Source organism: Vipera ursinii (assembly GCF_947247035.1).
Source record: "Vipera ursinii genome assembly, chromosome: 10".
Classification (NCBI taxonomy): Eukaryota; Metazoa; Chordata; class Lepidosauria; order Squamata; family Viperidae; genus Vipera; species Vipera ursinii.
Window position 1 is genome coordinate 15,719,647 of NC_139520.1, and position 22,500 is coordinate 15,742,146.

General features: G+C 39.8%; 1 protein-coding gene across 2 annotated transcripts in view; it reads right to left on the minus strand.

Moving 5' to 3' along the window:
- Positions 1-22,500, minus strand: part of URI1 (URI1 prefoldin like chaperone) — a 46,076-nt gene that overhangs the window by 15,673 nt on the left and 7,903 nt on the right. For both annotated transcript variants that reach the window (XR_014493440.1, XM_083370775.1), the window contains exons 2-4: positions 11,011-11,045; positions 8,238-8,316; positions 6,053-6,188 (exon numbers count right to left, since the gene is read on the minus strand). Coding sequence is in view for 1 of the 2 variants with exons in the window: in XM_083370775.1 (XP_083226901.1) it covers positions 6,053-6,188; positions 8,238-8,316; positions 11,011-11,045 (250 nt within the window). In the remaining variant the exon portion in view is untranslated. The remainder of the gene's footprint in view (positions 1-6,052; positions 6,189-8,237; positions 8,317-11,010; positions 11,046-22,500) is intronic.

Genomic DNA, 22,500 nt, shown 5'->3' on the forward strand with positions numbered 1-22,500 from the left:
TCTCCTTGCTCAGAATTTCAAAAGCTTGATAGCACAGAGTTGTCTCTAAAGTTTTCTTAATTTTAACAAAACTCCCAAATGTTCTTCTGCAGTCAATTCAGTTTCAATTCAGAATAGAGCTGGAAGAGACTAACTAACAGAATAACTGAATAATAAGAGTTGGAAGGGACCTTGGAGGTCTTCTAGTCCAACCCCCTGCTCAGACAGGAAACTCTATACCATTTCAGACAAATGGCGGTCCAGTCTCTTCTTAAAAGCCTCCAGTGATGCAACGCCCACAACTTTTGAAGGCAAGCCATTCCACTGGTTAATTATTCTGTCAGGAAATTTCTCCTTAATTCCACCTTGCTTCTCTCCTTGATTAGTTTCCATCCATTGTTTCTTGTCCTGCCCTCTGGTGTTTTGGAAAATAAGTTGACCCCCTCCTCTTTGTGGCAGCCCCTCAAACACTGGAATACTGCTATCATGTCATCCCTAGCCCTTCTTTTCTGCTAGCGTTATTATTATTATTATTATTTTGCTAATGTTACTTTTCTGTTAATCTTACTTTTCTATTTCTTTGTTGTACGGCAAGTTTTCATACTCTTTTTATTAAGAATTATCTCAAGTTCCCGAGAGACCGAGGATTCAATTTATTACTAAATATATGTTTGCTTGGAGTATGTCATTTTTGTAGGGCTGATTTCCAGGTAAAAGCGCATTCCCAATTACAAAAAATGTCCTCCATCAGACACATTAGTGTGAAAATCATCTTATTAACAACGCTGTATTATATCATTCTTTTATGCAACTGGCATTGTGAGAGTAAACTGTTTTCAATCATGTTGTTAGAATGCATGAAATACAACTCATCACACACTTAATCAAGACACAGATGTATAGTGTAAAAAGCATGCTAATGTAGCTTTTGGCTGGAGATGCAACTGTGCCCTTGCTTTAGCAAGAGACGGAGAAAAAAAATGTAACGAGAGCATTGTTTTCCCTAATATGTTGGAGGTGGAAGTCAACATGTTGCAGATACTAAGTCATCAAAAAGTCCTGTTAATTTGACACATGGGTGTTTGTGAACACTAACAGAGGTTTTCTTTGAAATAATTTATTATTTACTTGGATTTAAGGGACTGTGAGTGAGCATTTGGCCACAAAGTTAAATGTGTCTGGATTTTAACCATGCCTTTGGTAAAGGGTCCTAAGCAGAATATTTGAACTATATTAAAAGCATATCTAACAGATTATAATAAAGTTTGGAAAACAAATGTGATTTCCAAGTATGCTTACACTACAGCTTTCCAAATGTATTATCCAATATCTTTCTGTTCTGTTTGGGCTTTCTATCAAAAAATTACATATTCTTTTAGACATGTGGTTGAAAAATTATATGTTGGCCTACTAAGATAATATGACCTTCAGTCATAACTCTCTCTCTCAGTAGCCTAGAGGCCTATAACAGATAAGATGGTTAAAATAATATAAACAATCTCTAGAACAGGAATTATGTTTTTATGATCACATTTATCTATAAATATAGGACAGGGGTAGGCAACCTCAGCTCTTTTATGACTCCTGGACTTCAACTCCCAGAATTCCTGAGTCAGAATTCTGGGAGTTGAAGTCCATTTCATTTCACTCCAGCAGCTGCTTTTAAATATTAAATATTTTTCTCCCTACTTTTTAAAACTGTCCTGTTTACTGTCATTCACATTGGCATTACTAAACATCAATATCTATTTGGAATTCTGATTTTAGCAAGCTTTTTATTTTGTACAAAGGCCTGTGTACGTACGACAGTTTACTTTCATATATTATAGCAGACAACAAATCCCACGTCCAGTGAAAACAGGAAACACAGTCAAGCATCTAGGAACTCATGAGGTCTAAATTCATGCACACAAATGGCCCATCAATTCATTCACAACTTAGCTAGGAGAAGAGAAGAGTTTGGAAGGATAAGCAAAAGATTCCAAGATACATTATTTATTTATTTATTTTATTTTTATTTAATTAAATTTTTAGACCGCCCTATTCCCGAAGGACTCAGGGCGGTTTACAGGGCAGCATAATATGTAGGCAACCCAAAAAGCTGAAAATAGCAAGTTTAAGTACCTGATCCAATAAATAAAAAACAAGGGAAAGAACTCAAGTACTCAGAGTGAGGAACTGCTCAAATTCTCATTGGCCACGTTTGGGACTATCCTTTTAAAATGTTATGCACCAGACTGCTAATGTCACAAGAAGTTTCCAAACATTAGGTCACAGGAAAAAAACAAGAATCGGCCACATCGTGAATTATATGCCTCTACATTATGTCCCTAGTACCCAAATCATGGATCACCAACCATAACAGGTCTAGAACTGGTCAAGTTTTACATCCTAGAAATCTCTCCTAGCAATACTGTACAAATGCATGATGGGAAGCCATCGCTTATGTATCTTGTTGCAAGAATTGGATATGTCTCATCCAGGGGTAGGCAACTTTGGCTCTTTTATGACTTGTGGATTTCAACTCCCAGAATTCCTGAGCCACCATCAGGAATTCTGGGTATTGAAGTCCACAAGTCATAAAAGAGCCGAGGTTGCCTACCCCTGGTCTAGTCTCACGAACAGAAGGACTAGAGGTGATTTGATAGGGGCTGGTATCTGAGGGGCTGCCACAGAGAGGAGAGGGTTGATCTATTCTCCAAAGCACCTGAGGGCAGGGCAAGAAGTAATGGAGGGAAGCTTATCAAGGAGAGATTCAACCTAGAACTAAGGACAAATTTCCTGACAGTGAGAACAATTCATCAGTGGAGCAGCTTGCCTTCAGAAGTTGTGGGTGCTCCATCACTAGAGGTTTCCCAAGAAGAGACTGGACAGCCATTTGTCCAGAATGGTATAGGGCATGGGTAGGCAACCTTGGCTCTTTTATGACTCGTGGACTTCAACTCCCAGAATTCCTGAGCCAGCATGGCTGGTTCAGGAATTCTGGGTGTTGAAGTCCACGAGTCATAAAAGAGCCAAGGTTGCCTACCCCTGGTATAGGGTCTCCAACTTGAGCAGGGGGCTGGACTAGAAGGCCTCCAAGATCTCTTCAACTCTATTATACTGTTACATTTTGGCAACAGCACAATGGTTAATTCTGGTAGTATCCTCCATTTTACATGGGTACCCTAAACAAAATACTCCCTCCTAGAAAACACGTGCAGTCAAGGTGGTATTAATGCCCTAAGCATATTAAGCTCCCTATCCACCTTTTCACCTCCCACTTGAGATCAACTGAAATGAGTTATTACCAGGCTGATGGATAAAGTAACGTGTCCACTGCATACATATGACTAAGTCACTCTGTTTATTAGTAATTAGATTTATTAGTTGATTTTTCAAGAGTATTCCAACAACACAATGCAATGCATAATAATCACATTCAGCTTTAACATCAGGAGAGGGGATCAACATGGTGCTCCTATATTTTAAATTACCACATCGTATATACAGAGTTGCAAACAATTCCACAGAGCTAGAACTATTAAAATAATCAAAGCCCCTTCAAAGATCCACATTCAGAAGCAAACGAGATCTTCAAAGGCAGTGGCGCGCGCACGCACACACACACACACACACACACACGAGTGCCAGTTATTCACTCCAGCCAGGCACTTGTGTTTTGGAAAACAGTGACACAGGTGACAAGAGTAGCAGCTGCTCTGTTTCTCGTGCACTAACTCCCTGTTGGAAAACTCTTTCTGCTGCTTGATCATTATCTATCGTGCAGCTTGCAAAAATGCAGGAGCCTTGCAGGAGAAAATTGCTTAGCACTCCCCGGGCTAGAAAAAACTGGAAGCCTGCTGGTCATCGCTGCTGGTCGCAGGGCTGGCGATCCCTTGTGGTCACCACAGAAGGGAGGCATCCTGTATTAGGAGGAGAGATGGAGAGAGAGAGAGAGAGAGAGAGCCATAAGCAACTCTGCCTAGACCTGGAGGCATAATAAATGTGTATAAAAGTGTGCAAGTGACAGTGCAGTAGTGTCAGCCAAGTGGCCTCTGTTGTCCCAGTCCACCCTCTGCTTCGGCACCAGGGAAGGGGGAAATGGACTCTTGCCCTTCTTGGAACCACAACAAACAAGGTGTGTCTGCAACAGACATTTTTCCTCCGTGCACCTGGCTGGTGCTTCGGTAATACACGGATGCCTTAGCCGGCAGTAAATAGTATTGTATCTGTAGGGAGTATCTGATCTTTGCCAACGCATTTTATCCCTTCTCCACTGTTAGAGGAGAAGGGTGTTAAAGCAAAACATTATAGACAAACATCACTTGTCACCCAGGGACAAATGAGGAAAAGACAGGAGACAGTTTCAGGTGGTCCTCGACTTACAACCACAATTGAGCCCCCAAATTTCTGTGGCTAAGCGAGATGGCTCTTAAGTGGATTTTGCTCCATTTTATGAGCTTTCTTGCCACAGGGGTTACATTAAGTAACACAGCTGCTAAATGAATCTGGCTTTCCCCATTGACTTTGCTTGTCGGAAGGTCGTCACTGCAACCGTCACAAATATCAGCCGGTTGCCAAACATCGGAATTTTGATCTCGTGGTTACGGAGATGTTGCAACGGCCGCAAGTGTGTGTATGTGTGTGGGGGGGGGGAACCAGTCCTGAGTCACTTTTTTCAGTGCCTTTGTAACTCCAAGTGGTCACTAAATGAATGGTTGTAAGTTGAGGAACACCTGTAATGAGATTGAACGCTACAACTGTACATCATTTGTGGCTTACCTTTGTGTTCTACGATCTGCCCTGATAACCCGGTTCCTGGCGTGGAACAGGGCTGGATGTCAGGAATGCCAACGTGATGTAGCTATTAGGATTCTAAAGGGAAGACATGTTAGCGTGTTTTATATTTTCCTGGACATTTCATGACCAGGATGCTTCTCCTTGAGTCCTAAGAATGTGCAAGGTAAGAGGTAGAGAATGTAGCCCATGCAGGAGAATATCTGTAGCTCAGGTTGAACTGTAGAGTCTTTGGGGCTCTCTAAGTTTGGTTGTTCGCTTGTAGATGTTTCATTACCCAACTATATAACATTATGAGTGCTTGTGAGTGTGGGGTTCGCACACTCCACTCACTAGCACTGATGATGTTACCTAGTTGGGTAATGAAATGTCTTGTAAACAAACAACCAAGCTCAAAGAGCACCAAGGACTCCAGATATAGCCCATGTATTGCAAACCTGAACTGTGTCCTCCTCTTCTACATATATACCTAAATAAATACAAATACGTATATATGTGCCATAACTGGATCACTGTGGTTATAAAACTAGCTTGGCTGTTTTTTCTCTCTCCCACTGAAAATGGTTTAAGATCTTCCTTTCTTCTTTGATAAATGGATTACTTGCTCACTTCTGGTAAAACCAACCCACAGCTGCTAACAACATAAATGGAAAACTTAAATCAGTAAAATCACAGCAAGTGTTAAAATATAGGAGAATCACCATAAGCAACTACATCTCCATGGTATGTTTTCCAAGGAAAGAAAAACCCAAGGACTCTTAGAAAAATTAGAAACAGTTTAGATAATAGGGGTAAATACCTGATGAATGCCTCTAATCATTTGTAAGATGAAGAAGTACTATTTTAAACAAAACATAAGATAGAAACAGAATGTAAAAGCCTTATCTCATAATACGGCATTTTATGCCAGCCGTCAATTTTGACTGGTGCCAATATTTGTATTAAAGACTGCCTGTTGCAATTTACGATTGAGTAATATTACAGTACCATATGTTAATGCAATCAGTATAGTCATTTTGTGAATTCATTTGCAGCACCGTCTCACTAGAACATCCCGACACACACCAGCTCAATGGCAAAGTAATGCTCAGAGTTGAAGTTTTCGTATTTTAATTTAACTGTTAGGTGTTAAGACAATAAAACATACTTTGTTTTTAGGGTACACATAAATATTTGATGAATATAGGGGAAAACATCAATCCCATAGAAATCCGCTGTAATCAGAGAACGCTCAGATTAAGATTGTACGTTACTCTTGATTTGACTGTCATCAAGAACTACGAGGGGCACTTACGTTTTTTCCTGTGTTCTACTAGACCGCCGGCCTGTTTTGCTGAACATTTTGCAAACCAGTTGTCCCCAAGAAGAACTGTCACCTCATTGGTGTGGACAAGTCTTCCTGGCATGAAAGCAAGAGGACCAAAAGGGACCTATCAAAGTAACAACAGAAAAGGAAGGCAGTTAAAAATAATCTACAGAGAGAAATTTCATTTATGGGCAGCTCTACCTTCATGCAGGGGACGCGGTGGCTCAGTGGGTTAGGACGCTGAGCTTGTCGATCAGAAGGTCGGCAGTTTGGCGGGTCGAATCCCGAGTGCCGCATAACAGAGTGAGCGTCTGTTACGCGTCCCAGCTCCTGCCAACCTAGCAGTTCGAAAGCACATAAAAATGCAAGTAGAAAAATAGGGACCACTACGGTGGGAAGGTAACAGCCTTCCGTGCGCCTTTGGCGTCTAGTCATGCCGGCCACATGACCACGGAGACATCCTCGGACAAGCGCTGGCTCTTCGGCTTTGAAACGGAGATGAGCACTGGCCCCTAGAGTCGGAAACGACTAGCACGCATGTGCGGGGGAGCCTTTACCTTTACCTTTTACCTTCATGCTACAAGCCTTAAATGTTTCAAAAAAGAAAAGGACTACAGGTAGCCCTTGACTTACAATCATTCATTCAGTGAACATTAGAAGTTACAACGGCACTGACAAAAGTAACTGATCGCCATTTTTCACACTTACCACCCATGGTCACGTGACTGATATTCAGGTGCTTGGCAACTGGCATGTATTTATGACGGTTGCAGTGTCCTGTGTTTACATGACCACCATTTGTGACCTTCAGTCAGTGGGGAAGCCACTTAACAACCATGTTACTAACTTAACAACTGCAGTGATTCACTTGACAGCTGTGGCAAGAAAGGTCTTAAAAGGGGCAAAATGTCTGTAGCAAATGAACAAAAATTGGGGGGTGAATTGTAGTCGTAAGTCAAGAACTACCTGTGCCTACTAATTAAATATGCTGTACTTTCATAACTATCTTGGAGTCGTTTGATATATTTTGCAAAACTGTTAATTAGATGTACATCTCAGTTGCCAAGAAGACTAGCAGTGTATCATCTAAGTGCACATTTCACAGATCATCTCTATCGCCAAGTCCTGACTAGTGAGCTAATTGTGTTCAGATATGCTTGATGCCACCCAAGCAATTACTTCTAAACAACAAGCTTTCTCGCCAGAATAAAAACTTTTCCCGAATTAAGATTCTCTCAGTGTAAACTATTTTATATAATCAATAACCAAGACTTAAAAGCTTTTTTTTTGTCTTTCGCATCACAGGAAATTATTGTCTATTGCAAATGCGATTACAGACTTCATAAAATAAGTACCAAATATGAATATTATCAAATAGGGCAGACTTCATGGTATGTTGTCAACATTTCGGGAGGCCGAAAAAGGAAAAAACAAACATATATCATGCCAGAATCAGGTCCAAAGAATCAGGACAACAGGTAGGTTGCAGCTTTAGAAGATTTATTCAGGTCTATACACAAGAAGTGGCATGGTGGCTCAACAGTTAAGACGCTGGGCTTGTCAGATGGAAAGCCGGCAGCACAGGTTCGAGACCCGAGCACCCCATGACGGGGTGAGCTCCCATCCTCAACCCAGCTCCTGCCAACATAACAGTTTGAAAGCATGCAAATGCAAGTAGATAAATGGGTACCACTCTGGTGGGAAGGTAACAGCACTCTGTGATGTCCTGCTGGCCACATGACTGCGGAAATGTCTTTGGACAGCACTGGTTCAATGTCTTTGAAAGGGAGATGAGCGCCGTCCCCTACAGCCGGCAATGACTAGCGGAGTAAAATCCGCAGGGACTCCTTTACCTTGTTTTCTAGACAGGACTCTGGTCAACTAAAGTCCAACACTAAATTAGCAGCAGATAAGGGTCACTAGGATTCAGGAGGAGGTGGACTTGGGAGTTCTTGTGGGAACGCAATGATTCTAAGCTGCTGACACATTTAACTCTGCCTCCCCAGCTCTGCCTCTTCTCCTAGACATGTATTCGTTTAAGGCGATCAAGAATTAGATAGCCTGTTTTCAAATCTGCCAGTTGGTTCTAGACTGTACTACCATGCCTGTGAAAAGATAAGCACACAAGAGAGGCATAAAAACAAGCAAGAGTCAGATACTAAACTGTACCTACCATGACGTCATATGAAAGTTTGTCTGGCAGCGTGCTGAGTCTGTCCTGAAGTGCTTCATAGTCACTCTCAACCTTCTTCCTACAGGGAAGTTCAGACAAACGTACTGTCAGTTCTAAATCTTAATTAATTTTATGAACATAGATATATATTACACGCATTTCTACTAATCTGAGGCTTGAACCAGAAACTATCCTTTGCAAGTTATGGTGACAAACTGTCACAAGTAATTTGGGTTGGGGGGGGGGAGAAGAGGTGGTGAGGAGTTCCAAGGCATTTTTCCATCTTTTTGTAAATATGATGTCTGTGAGTACAGGTAATCCTTAACTTACAACCACAATTATTCCCAAAATTTCCCTTGCCAAGCAGGACAGCTGTTAAGTGAATTTTGCCCACTTTGCCAAGGGTTCAAATTTTGATCGGGTGCCTGTGGGATGCTGTAACAGTCATAAGTCACTTTTTTCAATGTCATTGTAACTTTGAACAGCCCCTAAATCAGGGGTCTTCAAACTTGGCCCTTTGATGACTTGTGGACTTCAACTCCCAGAATTCCTCAGCCAGGCACGCTGGCTGAGGAATTCTGGGAGTTGAACTCCACAAGTCATCAAAGGGCCAAGTTTGAAGACCCCTGCACTAAATGAATGGTTGTAAGTCAAGAACTATCTGTAATGAAAGGAATTCCATCAAGGGATATTCTCCAAGCCCGCAAACTGTTTCTTAAAAGACAATTATTCTAGAGATGAACAATTTGATTGTTTTTTTTTTCAATATCCATTAGGTTCAATCGTCAGAGGCCTATTTAATTCAACTCCACGTGGACTCAGATAGGATTGTGCTATTAGAAAACCCACAGCAAACCTATATCAAGGGTGTCAAGAAACACTGCAATGCAGCCTCTGGATCAGGGGTTCCAACCTTGGCAACTTTAAGGTCTATGGACTTCAACTCCCAGAATTCTCCAGCCAATTCTGGCAGTTGAAGTCCCCATGTCTTTAAGCTGCCAAGGTTGGACACCCCTGATCTTGATTCCAACCACGTTGTATGACTCTTCATAGGACATACACCTGAATGGGCTTTCTCATTCTGTCTCATCAAGCTAATTGAGCAAAACCAGAGTAAAGGAAGAAACAGTTCGCCTAGTGATCTCACAGCGAGTCAACTCCATGTCCTTCTTCCTATGATCCACTGCAGGGGTCTTCAAACTTGGCCCTTTTATGCCTTGTGGACTTCAACTCCCAGAATTCCTCAGCCAGCCTCCCTGGCTGAGGAATTCTGGGCGTTGAAGTCCACAAGTCATAAAAGGGCCACGTTTGAAGACACACACACCCCCGATCTACCGCCTTGCACTGAGATAGGAAGTGGACGTGAGAGATGTGAAAATGTGTGAAATTGCTTCCAAAAATTAAGCCCCTCTTCTTTGGGGGCTCAGCTGAAGCTCTCAGAACATCAGCTGGGAAGAAAATGAGAGCAGTGCTGCTCTCTGTGGAGAAATCTGTACATCGAGATTTCATTAAAAAGGTTCTGCAGCAGTACAAAAATGGTTTGTTTTTTTTTAAAATAAAAGCTTGATTCCAGCAGCACCAATAGACACCAATATAATATCCATTTCATCGAAAATCAATGCAGCCTCTGAATTTTAAATAGTAGAACAACATATTAGCTCTAAACTGTTTTTTTTAACAAACCACTGGTCACAACTGAATATGATGAGCATTAGATGGCCCTGAGCCTCCCTCCCTCCCTTATGGTGGCCGCTTATGTGCATTGAAACTAAGCCCCCTCCTCATCGAAACCAAACATCTGATACGTCTGATGTATAAATTATTTGTTCAGAGGTCTTTCAGGCATGAAGAAAAAGCCTCTTAAAATAAATTTAAAATATTATATGCTTGATGGTGTATAACCAAAAGTGTAATCTCTCCACTAAATGGGGCAGTTGCTATGATTTTTGCAATAACCCTGCAGACAATAATCAAGAAAACTCCGGTTGTTCCTTCCGTAAAATCCAAGCAAACACAGCATGGATGTGGCATAATTTGGAATGTGTTAAGAGGGAGCGTTACCTCTCAATAACTCATAAACAACTGTTTGCCTTTGAATGTCCCTTTTCCAATTAGATGGCCCTATGAAACTTTTATTTATTTAAGCTGTTTCTATTAATTAAAAAAAAAAGCAACACGTTAAAGCAATAAAGAGAAGACCGAGTGATACTTTAAGGGATAAGTGTTCCTCTAAAATCTTAAGTTTATCTAAGGCTTAAAACAAGGATATACTTTCACAATCATTGGAGAAGCTCAAACCACCTTTCAAGTGAAGAAAAAAAAGTCCTTTGTAAATATCAGACCCGATAATCTAAACTTGGACTTATGAAGTTATCTTGGAAGTCTCTCAAGGCCATTTAAATACTCAATCACGGCTGTTAAAATTTCTTGGAACAATAGAAAAAATAAATGGTTGGAATTGGAGTTCACTGAGTTTTTAAAAGACTTTTTATGTAGTTATTCAAGCTGGAAGAATGTAGAATAACTGAATGTCTTTTTAAAGAGGTGCAGGTTTTAAAAGCATGATTATAGTGGTGAATTAAAGCAATAACATAGGCAGTGCAACGGGTGCAATTTAATAAGCAAAGCAGAGTTAAAATGATGCACCGGAATACAGTATTATATGAATTTGGTTAATTTTCTAAAGAATATATATGCAGGGCGCTTTTCTAAAGCACACATAAGCTATTTGCATTGATATTTTAGGCATGCAATCAAACATTTTTTCACTTACCAATGCTGGATTTTTTCTTGGCAGCTAGTGACCACCTGTCATTAAAACAGATAACTGCTCATGAAAAAGAGAAGGCTAAGCACACAGCTGCAAAGTCAATGTTTTAGAAACTAGAGCAGCAGCGTTATAGATTTAGTAGCGTCTGGCTATACATTTTTATTTGTCAGCCCAAAGGCACAGGAATGTTCATTCTTAAGCAGCATACTTTATCACGATGCCCTAATCCAGACTGATAACCACAGAATAAATTAGAGCATCCTCAACTCAAGATTTTGATACAAGGCACGCTCCATAACAAGATGGCACCATACAAGATAAGGCTAGTCTTTCGTACAATCTACACATCTGCTTTCAATTCCATGACCTTTTCAAAAACCAAACAAAACATAGTTTATGAAGGACTTGCTTGTCTGTTTTCTTTAAAAGAACCCATTAAAACGATTGCATTTTTAGACTAATGGACGTCTAAATCACAGCATCACTCTGGCAAAGTTAATAGATAGATAGATAGATAGATAGATAGATAGATAGATAGATAGATAGATAGACAGACAGACAGACAGACAGATATAGATATGTATGTATGTATGTATGTATGTATGTATGTATGTATGTGTAAAATACACACACACACACACACACACACACACACACACACACACAAAGTCTTCGGAATTCATGAAAAGGTCACCATTTGGCCACCACAAACAAAATCACAAAATGTATTACAGTTGTTTTATTCCATAATTTTCAGCTGCCTGTTCACATCTGAAATACAGTTTCTGGACAACTGAGGTCCATCCAGCCACCCAAATTAGGTAAATTTTATTAATAAACCATTATATTTCCATCCCACCTTAAGGACATGTCCATAATATTCCTTCTTCAGTTTTTATCCCACCATTAATAACTGTGAGATGATTAAAAAATTTAAAAAAGGATTCGTCCAAAGTCACTCAATGGCCAAGGGAGCTGAGTCTCCCAACTCGTAATCCCAAACCTTTAACCATTACTTTAAAAAAAAATTTAAAAGTAAGAATATAGCCTTTGAGGGCTGGGAATGTTAGAAGTTACAATTCCAATGAATCATGAACAGTGTTTTTCAACATCAGCAAACTTTAAAGATGTGTGGACCTCAACTCCTATCTGCCAGGTTTAAAAATACATAAATCTAGAACAGGGGTGTCAAACTGCCGGCCCGCCGGCCGGATGCGTCATGCGGATGCGTCATTGCTGGCAATGGCAAAACGGTCCTGATACGTTGTGTGACGTCACGTGATGTCGCAAGTTTGACATGTCTGATCTAGAAAATCACCAATTTGGGAAAGAACACTTGGTTTAGTTTGAACCCGCCTGATAACTAGGAAGTAGTGAAACAGAAACAGTGGGATCCAAAGAGTTAAGGGTATAGCTTGGGTACATAATGAGATTTCTCAAATTTTATAATATTCCCTCGTCATTTTAATTCTCGTCTCTCTGAAGAGCTTTTTTAAAAACTGGGAAAACCTTCCAGAGGACTCTAAAGCTACCAAGAATTGTTTGCAGAAGAAACCAGGAGGGTCCTGTTCTGAGAGCTGAATATTTAAGTGTAAATAGTGGTACCTTTTAGCTAGAGCTTACATATTTTATGCATGAATTCAGTTTAAATGTACCTGCTTCATTATATCAAGAAAGCAACCAACCAACCAACCTGCTTTGATGAAAAATCTGATCACAGTGAGATTTCTATATGACTAATATATTGGAGGAGGGACGTGGCTCAGTGGGTTAGGACGCTGAGCTTGTCGATCAGAAGGTTGGCAGTTTGGTGGGTCAAATCCCGAGTGCCACGTAACAGAGTGAGTGCCTGTTACTTGTCCCAGCTTCTGGCAACCTAGCAGTTCGAAAGCACGTGAAAATGCAAGTAGAAAAATAGGGACCACTCCGGTGGGAAGGTAACAGCGCTCCGTGCGCCTTTGGCGTCTAGTCATGCCGGCCACATGACCACGGAGACATCCTCGGACAAGCACTGGCTCTTCGGCTTTGAAACGGAGATGAGCACCGGCCTCTAGAGTCGGAAACGACTAGCACGCATGTGCGGGGAAACCTTTACCTTTTTTAATATATTGGAATCGCCAGCATGGTTGCGGATGGTTTTTCAGGTTAAAAAGAGAGAAAGCCAAGTAATGTCATTCTGTTTATCGAATTCCATAGAACCACACGTCTTAAGCCCATAAAGAGCTATAGATCAGGGCTTTTCAACCTTTTCACCCATTCTACCACTTTTAGGATATGGCAACATCCGAGTACCACCAGTCATCTAGCAAGGTGTCAAAAACATGATGACCAAAAAAAAAAAAAAGGAAAAAAGGTAGTCCTCGACTTACAACAGTTCGCTTATTGACTGTTCGAAGTTACAATGGCCCTGAAAAAAGTGCCCCCCAAGCCACAGCCGAGCAAGATACCTGCCTGCCCTCCTAGCTATCAATGTTTGCAGCTCTTCCTCCTGTCCGAGGTTTTCATTGTTGTGAGCATTTCTGTTGAGGATTGGTAGCGGGGGTGGGATAGGGGTGTTGGTTTTTATTCCCCGTCTGCTGGGTGGTTGCAGCAGGTTTGGGTCACTTCACATGACCCTGGGACACTGTGACCGTCATAAACATGAATCAGTTGCCAAGCATCTGAATGTAAATCACAAGACCCTGAGGATGCTGCAACGTTCCAGCTGATCGGCGCTTCTTCGGGGCTTGGAAGCGCCAGGATCAGCACCAAGCTCCAGCTGGAGCCTGGCGCTGATCCTGGTGCTTCCGCTGAGCCCTGACAGCCCTGCAGCTCCAGTCATCTCTCGCTCAGGCTTGTGCGGTGCTGCCACCAGTTCAGCTCATTCCCCTCCCCCGCTACCACTTTTCTAGGATGGTCATCACCTGCCAGGTGCCAATGTGCCACAGGTGGTACCCGTACCACTGGTTGAAAAGCCCTGCTATAGATAACCATTCCATCGTCTTAAGTCCATTAATATAAAAACTATACCCTTAGGACAAATGCAATAAGTAGAGATGCTTGCTTTATATGTATCTTTCCCTTCTAAAGAGTTACCTAAGATGGATCATAAAGCTACAACATGGTTTGCTATTAAAAGAAATCCTGGTTCAAAATCAGCCTTACGATGCAATACACATTCTTGATTCAGGTATGATAGCTTTGAAACCCAAAATGAATCTATGAACAAGGGCTTGTGAGGAAGGCAAGAGACCAACACATATAGTCCTCAACAGTTCATTTAATGACCATTTGAAGATACAACGGCACTAGCTTTGCAGCATCCCCGTGGTCCCATGATCAAAATTCAGACGCTCAGCAACTGCTTCCTATTTATGACGGTCACAGCGTCACGGGGTCACGGGACACCCCCCCCTTGGTGACCTTGTGACAGGGAAAGTCAATGGGGGAAGCCAGATTCACGTGACAACCACGTTACTAACTTAACAACTGCAGGGATTCACCTAACAAGTGTGGCCAGAAAGGTCGTAAAATGGGGCAACTGTCTCTCTTAACAAATGTCTCAGTTAGCAACGGAAATTTTGGCCTCAATGGTGGCCGTAAGTCGAGGATGACCTGTGCCAACAAAACCATGCCATTGGTATTATGGGGCCAGCAGCATTCATCCATGAGACCACAATAAATATCCATTGCTGAACGTGCTAGAACAGTGCTGTTCCTATAACTATTAAGAAACGCGTTCCGTATCATGTTTTGTGGGGGGGAAAAACCCCGAGATCTCCAATCCCTCATTTCTGCGTAGGGGGAACAAGAGCGCAACAGAAAACCTTCCGAATCCCAACGCGGGGCTTTCCGAGCATAGAGTGCTAAAGGCAACGCAACCTGTGAAGTGCAGCATGTTCATTAACCTCTACATGATAATCCTTTCGTAGCTGCATATTAACTAGTTATATATTCATAATCATTTACATTATTTAGAAGACCTCCTATGAAAATTTCCAGGCGATATCCATTAGCTGCAATGTTAAAGGTTATCCAAGATTGTCTGCTTAATGTTTCCAGGAAGCTTTTTTTAATTAGTAAATATGTAAATTGGGAGCATATGCTTTCCCCCCCCCCACTTTTTTTTAAAAATAAAAAAAATTGGGGAGATATGAGCCATCGATAGAAGAGCAGAGGAACATATGTTGTTTTCCATGACCTTTAACCCCTGAGATCAAAATCAGCAACACCGATCCGCTTTAATTTCATTCTTCCTCTTTTGATATCTCCCATAAAGGGATACGGAAGGGCAGACTCAGAAGAAAACATATGTGAAATCCCCTCGTTAGAATAAAAGAAGTTGCCAGAGTCAGATCAATGATCTACCTGGCTCAATAGGATTTCCTTGGACTGGCAAAAACTCAAGAGGTCTTGGATGGGAATTTCTCCAACTTGAAAATACTGAACTTCAGACCCCCTGCCTCAGAAGGAACGAGGGTCCAGCACTGAGTCACTGGCTTCAAAGAATAACAATAGTTTAAGATTACGTGTGTCTAGAAGCATTTTTGATAATGTAATGGTTGGCAGCAACTACCCTGAGACTAAGCAGATATTGAAGTTATGAAACAAAGATGACTGATAAATAAGACCAACAAGAAATGGGAGAGAGGAAACAGACTTTCTCAGCTGAGAGTTTGGGAGCTTGTTTTGCTATAGGAAAAGCAGGACATCGGGATTTTGTTCAGTTTTAGTACTTTGTTTACTGGGCCGCAAAATCGAAGCATGTGATTGACAGAAGACCAATGAATCAATCTTTATTCTCAAAGTACAACTACGTATACATTGAGATTAGCTGAGCCTCCCTTTGTGCTCCCACCCCTCAACACACAGTGACAACAAACCCTCCATCTTACTACACCATGTGAACCAACTACACTACACACCAGCTTCCCAAGTCAATTCTGCATAAAATTCACAAGTACAACATACAGTGTTGTACCTGAAAATTAGGCCCACCCGGAAAATAAGCCCTAGCATGAATTTTCAGGACGCTCGTAATATAAGCCCCACCCCCCAAAATAAGCCTGGTTAAGATCATCTATCTGCCAGACAGACGCATTTAGTACCGAATTTACCTGAAAATAAGACCTAACTGGAAAATAAGCCCTAAAGCGTCTTTTGGAGAAAAAATTAACATAAGACCCGGTCTTATTTTCAGGGAAACATGGTATATTGAGACAGGTCTTAGAAGTGGTCCTATCTGAGTGGTCTCAGACTGGTCCATCTGAAGCGATGCCGCTTAGTTACACATGAGTTTGCTATTACTATATATCAGAAGAAACTGTCCACAATCCATGAGACAGTTTCTTCTGAAATATAGTACAGGCAGTCCTTGACTTATAACAGTTAAGAATAGAATAGAATAGAATAGAATAGAATAGAATAGAATAGAATAGAATAGAATAGAATAGAATAGAATAGAATAGAATAGAATAGAATAGAATAGAATAGAATAGAATAGAATAGAATAGGAATCTGGAAGGGACCTTGGTGGTCTTCTAGTCCAGCCCCCTGCTCAAACAGGAGAATCTATACCATTTCAGACAAGTGACTGTCCAGTCTCTTCTTAAAAATCTCCAGTGATGGAGCACTCACAATTTCTGGAGGCAAGCTGTTCCACTGGTTGATTGTCCTCTCTGTCAGGAAGTTTCTCCTTAATTCCAGGTTGCTTCTCTCTTTGGTCAGTTTCCAACCATTGTTTCTCATCCTTCCCTCTGGTGTTTTGGTGAATAACATGACCCCCTCTTCTTTGTGGCAGCCCCTCAAATACTGAAATACTGCTACCATGTCTCCCCTATTTCTTCTTTTCTTTAGACTAGTCACTAGCCAAACCCAAGTCCTGCAACCGTTCTTTGTATGTTTTAGTCTCCGTGCCTTTCATCATTTTAGCTGCTCTTCTCTGAACTTTTTCCAAAGTCTCAACATCTCTTTTTGTAGTATGGTGACCAGAATTGGTTGCAGTATTCCAGGTGTGGTCTTACTAGGGTTTTATAAAGCGGTACTAATGCTAGTGATCGTTCTAAGTTACGAAGGCGCTGGAAAAAAAGTGACATGACCATTTTTCACACAATCATTGCAGCGTCACGATCAAACCTCTGACACTTGGCAACTGACTCATACTTATGATGGTTGCAGTGTCCTGGGGTCGCATGATCCCCTTTCACGGCCTTCTCACAAGCAAAGTGAATGAGGAAGCCAAACTGACTTAACAACTGTGGTAAGAAAGGTCGTAAAATGGGGTAAAATTCACGTAACAAATGTCTCGCTTAGCAACAGAAATTCTTGGGCCCAACTGTGGTCGCTAAGTCGTGGAGTACTTGCAGTGGCAAGCTCACTTTGTTAATATGGCATAGGTTAACAAAATAAGCACCATCCCTTCAGATGGAAGAGGAATCACCAGAACTGAAGTAAAATCTCCAGGGATTTGAGAAGGAAAATTCGGAAAAAAGATGGGGTTGGGAAGAGAATGAAAGATCTGAATATCTGTAAGAAAAAGGGCTGAGATTTAGTGTTTGATTTTACAGCACTCCAAGGAATTTTAGCACATAATTTACAGACACGAAGACTAAGATCATTGACTAGGGAAGAAGGCAGCAAGAAGCAAGTAACTGTTCATGTGAAAAGAAAATGGTTTCTCAATATTTTATCTGGCACTCATTAAAATAGTATGTGCGTACCTTATATATATATATTTAATCCAAACTGGGCAATGGTCATTCCAGCTGTCACAATAGGAATATCTGTCCTGGTGTTTTTAAAGAGATTGGACAACCATTTGTCTGAAATGATATAGGGATTCCTGCCTGAGCAGGGGGTTGGACTAGAAGACCTCCAAGGTCCCTCCCAACTTTATTATTCTGTCCCAAATGAACATAATAGAAATTTACTAGCTCCTTCTCCAGATAGCCAGACTGAGGAAGGTTCAATGCATTGGGCAAATTGGCTTCAGAGAAATATGACGTTGTACTCATCTAATGGTTAATGCCAACCATGGTCTTTCAGACATTACTATAGAATAGCTTTATGTACAAGACGGCATCCTGATTTAGGTGTTTAACTATGCTTATGGAAAGAAATTATGACTTCATTATTTTGTCTGTAACATAATAGTGTGTGTGACATTTTTCCTCTTCATAAAGGATATATACAACTTCCAAATACCAATGGTTGATTTAAATAGTGTAATATTTGAAAAATCTAGGAAATGTCAACGTTACATTTTCAAGCATGTAATTTTAACAACTCAGTGAATGCACACTGACATGCATTAAATGTCCAAATCACATTTTTAAAAATTAAGAATCACTTTTCTTTTTGGGGCCACAAAATCCGTAAAAAGATGTTTTTGTTTCTTTATCTCATTTATATAACCACCCATCTTATAAGAAACAACTTCATATTTTGTTTTCAGAACAATTTCATGTCTTTAAAGGAGGTGCACCAAGTGATTTAAAAGCTTGTACTTTTAAACCTATATTAATATTTCTTACGAACCACAAGGGGGCATAATCCTGAATATCCCCACCAATAAACAAACAACTGCACGGGCATTGTGTAAAAAACATGATTTATCTAAAATAAATATTGGGCTTGAAACATTCAAATTCTCAATATTTAAAAAAGGAGGAACCTATTCCAATTATACTCTGAGGCACAAATGAAACAACGTTATATGTGATCACAAGTACTGTCTTTAACAAACCATGATTAAAATGATTAATTAAAATGATGCATGAATTCAACCACTGTCAAATGTAACTTATGGATCAGATAAGTTACACGAAAGAGGATGATGAAGTTTTAACTCAAATAAGTCAACTACTTTTATTTGTTCATCATGTCTCCCCATCAAGACACTTCTAAGTATTCCAATGGGTATCTAAAAGAAAACAGCTTCCTAGAATATTTCTAATAGTTCCTTTCCTGAAATGGAACACATTTTCCTTAGGAAAAAAATCAATGTTATTATTAAAAAATAAAATATTAAACCAAGTAAATGTCATCAATTTATTGCTGTGTTTTCTTATTAGTTCAATTTGCTTTTTATTGTTGTCTGGTCAATAATTCCTGACTCAGGAATTCTGGGAGTTGAAGTCCATGAGTCATAAAAGAGCCGAGGTTGCCTACCCCTGCCTTAGAGTATAAAAGGGGACCTGCATATACATATACATACATACATACATATACATATACATATACATACATACATACATATACATATACATATACATACATACATACATATACACACACACACACACACACACACACACACACACACATGAATATATATTCATTCAGTTCTGTCATGTGTGTTGCCTCATATCACACATGCTCCCAAAGCAAAACACGCAAAATATCAAAATAATATTCTTCTGAACAAATGTTTATTGCAATGTGCTAATTTATACGTAGAGGACAATACATATTTTACTCTGCACTTTGCAAGCTTAAGAAAAATGCTGTAGTGAATCCAGAGGAAGATAACAATATTATGTATGCTTCTTTGAAGCAAAACTTACCAGACTTTCCTCTTTTAAGATTGGAGACCTTCAGCAGATTCAACTTTTACATAGCACTTTTCAATGTATTTATTGCAATTGTTTACAGTTTTATGTTGATACTATTAAACTAACAAACTGCCTTCTTACCCACCCCACCTCAATGTGGATTACAATTGCCAGGTAAAACAAGCATCAGCTGAAAAGAGTTTAGAATCTCAAAGTGTGTTTCCTAAGAAAAGTTGTGGCTGAATTCGATAGCTAAAGTCTGATAATAAAGGAATATAAACTTAAAGCTTCCACTTTCGTTTTGGAAAACATTCTGCTTTTTCCATTATCCAGGGATGGAAAACTGCTGTTCATTTCATGAGCTGTTGTGAACATAGTTAAAATACTGGGTTCTCACCAAAACACATTATCAAAATAATATGCTTTAGCGTGGTGGACTTGTAGAAATATAAAAAAGCTTTTTGGATTAAAATTTGGTGGAACATTCAAAAGATTTTTAAGAAAAAGATAAAAGTTCTCTCCACAATTGTTTTTATTGGGTATTGTTGTAGATTGTAATATTAAAGAAACCAATCTGATGTTGAATTTGATAACAGCAGCACGGTTACTGATGGGACAATACTGGAAGAAGGATAATTTGCCTACTATAGAAGAATGGGTACTTAAAGTATCGAATCTTGCAGAAATGTCTAAGATTTCTGCTTATTTGAAGGATCATTCACAAGAAAGATATACTTCAGTTTGGAGAAGATGGATAGATTATATTCAGAATAAATATGGGACTAAAAAGTTCCACTTAGCTTATGAGTAGATTTTAGAGGGATACTGTTATTAATTTTAGTATTAGTATTGATTATATTTTTGTTTAAGTTATTATTATTATTATTATTATTATTATTATTATTATTATTATTATTATTATTATTATGTTTTTAATAATTTGAATGTATCTATGTTAAAGGGGAGTTAAAGCACATTATGAATTTGGTTAATTTTATAATGGATAATTTTAGTTAGAATATGATTATTATATCTATAACCCTGTATTCAGCTCTGGGAAGTGGGGGGGAGGGGGGTGGTTTGGGGTGGGGGGGTTTTGGGGATATGTATTGTAAAAAATTTTTTTTGTAAAACTCTTTAATAAAAAAAAATGCTTTAGCCTCCAGTCCCGCTGGAGGCTAAAACATATGAAGAACGTTTGCAGAACTGGGTGAAAAGTGAAAAGAAGGACTAAGAGAGACATGATAGCAGTATCTAATATTTGAGGGGCTGCCACAAAGAAGAGGGAGTCAAGCTATTCTCCCAAGGACCAAAAGGCAAGGCAAAAAAACAATGGATGGAAACTAATCAACGAGAGAAGCAACCTAGAACTAAGGAGAAATTTCTTGACAGTGAGAGATTGGACAGCCATTTGCCTGAAATGGTGTAGGGTTTCCTGCCTGACCTGCTCCAAGGTCCCTTCCAACTCTGTTCACACTAAGTAAAAGTCAAACAAACCAGATTTGGCAATGCATAAGGCCAGTGGCGTAACTGTTTCACCTCTGGTACAGTAAAGGTAAAGGTAAAGGTTCCCCCGCACACGCGTGCTAGTCGTTTCCGACTCTAGGGGCCGGTGCTCATCTCCGTTTCAAAGCCGAAGAGCCAGCGCTTGTCCGAGGATGTCTCCGTGCTCATGTGGCCAGCATGACTAGATGCCAAAGGCGCACGGAACGCTGTTACCTTCCCACCGTAGTGGTCCCTATTTTTCTACTTGCATTTTTACGTGCTTTCGAACTGCTAGGTTGGCAGGAGCTGGGACAAGTAACAGGCGCTCACTCTGTTACGCGGCACTCGGGATTCGACCCGCCAAACTGCCAACCTTCTGATTGACAAGCTCAGCATCCTAACCCAATGAGCCACCGCGTCCCTCTCTCTGGTACAGTACAGAGGATTAAGTGATCAAAAGATCTACATTCTACTTTGAAACTACCCGTATTTTTTCTTTTCGTGTGAAATGTGGTGGGCATTGGCTAGTTTACTACATTTAGTTGCATCCTCTAGTTTAAACTAATCAAAGTTTATCAATTTCAGATATAACAAAAGATTCCAGCCAGTTAAACTTTAGAGACTTCTGATATTCGGTTTGTAGCCACGCCAAGAGAAAGCAAATTCACCAGCCCAAGCCAGCTCATGCATATAACCAAATAATGCTTTAGCATTATATCTAAAGTGGGTCTAACTCTAGTTAATTAACTAGTTAATGAAATAGTGCGATATGGAATTAAGCAGTTAAATCGAGCAATTAATGTATAGCAGATCTACATATTTACATATAAGAAGAAACTGGCACACTCAAAACATATTGGAGAGGTTTCAGACTCCACCCTTCATGTGCAGCTCATAATCCCAAGGCTTGCCATAACTTAATTTCATAATGCTAAGATATGCTTGGCATAGCTTAATAGTTCTTATTTCAGTAAATAAGAAGTGAATATAAAATTCCCAAGAGGGATAAATTTATTCAGGATAATTCTACCATTATGTGCAAATCCTTTAAAAAGAATTAAGTGCTCAGTTCTAAAAATGTTATTTTATACACACACACACACACACTCCACAAAAAGAATAATTTTACTCAACTGGCCTTTTATCTAGTCTCTCTATGCATCGCTGAGAAATTCAGTCTGTATAAGCTACCTTTAGCTTAGCAAATTTGGGGATTCACAGATCAGTACTTCTGACCTTAGAAATACATTATTTCTTATGCAAGCAAATGAACTTAATGATCCAAGCACTCAAGCACCTCAGTCAAGTTTCTTTCTGAAGCTTATTACAGACCTTTAAAGAACATATTATTATTATTATTATTATTATTATTATTATTATTATTATTATTATTATTTTATATATATATATATAAATAAGATTTGCCCCCTGTTTGGGGCCTAGCAAGGTATTCTAAATACTTAACAAACACTTAACA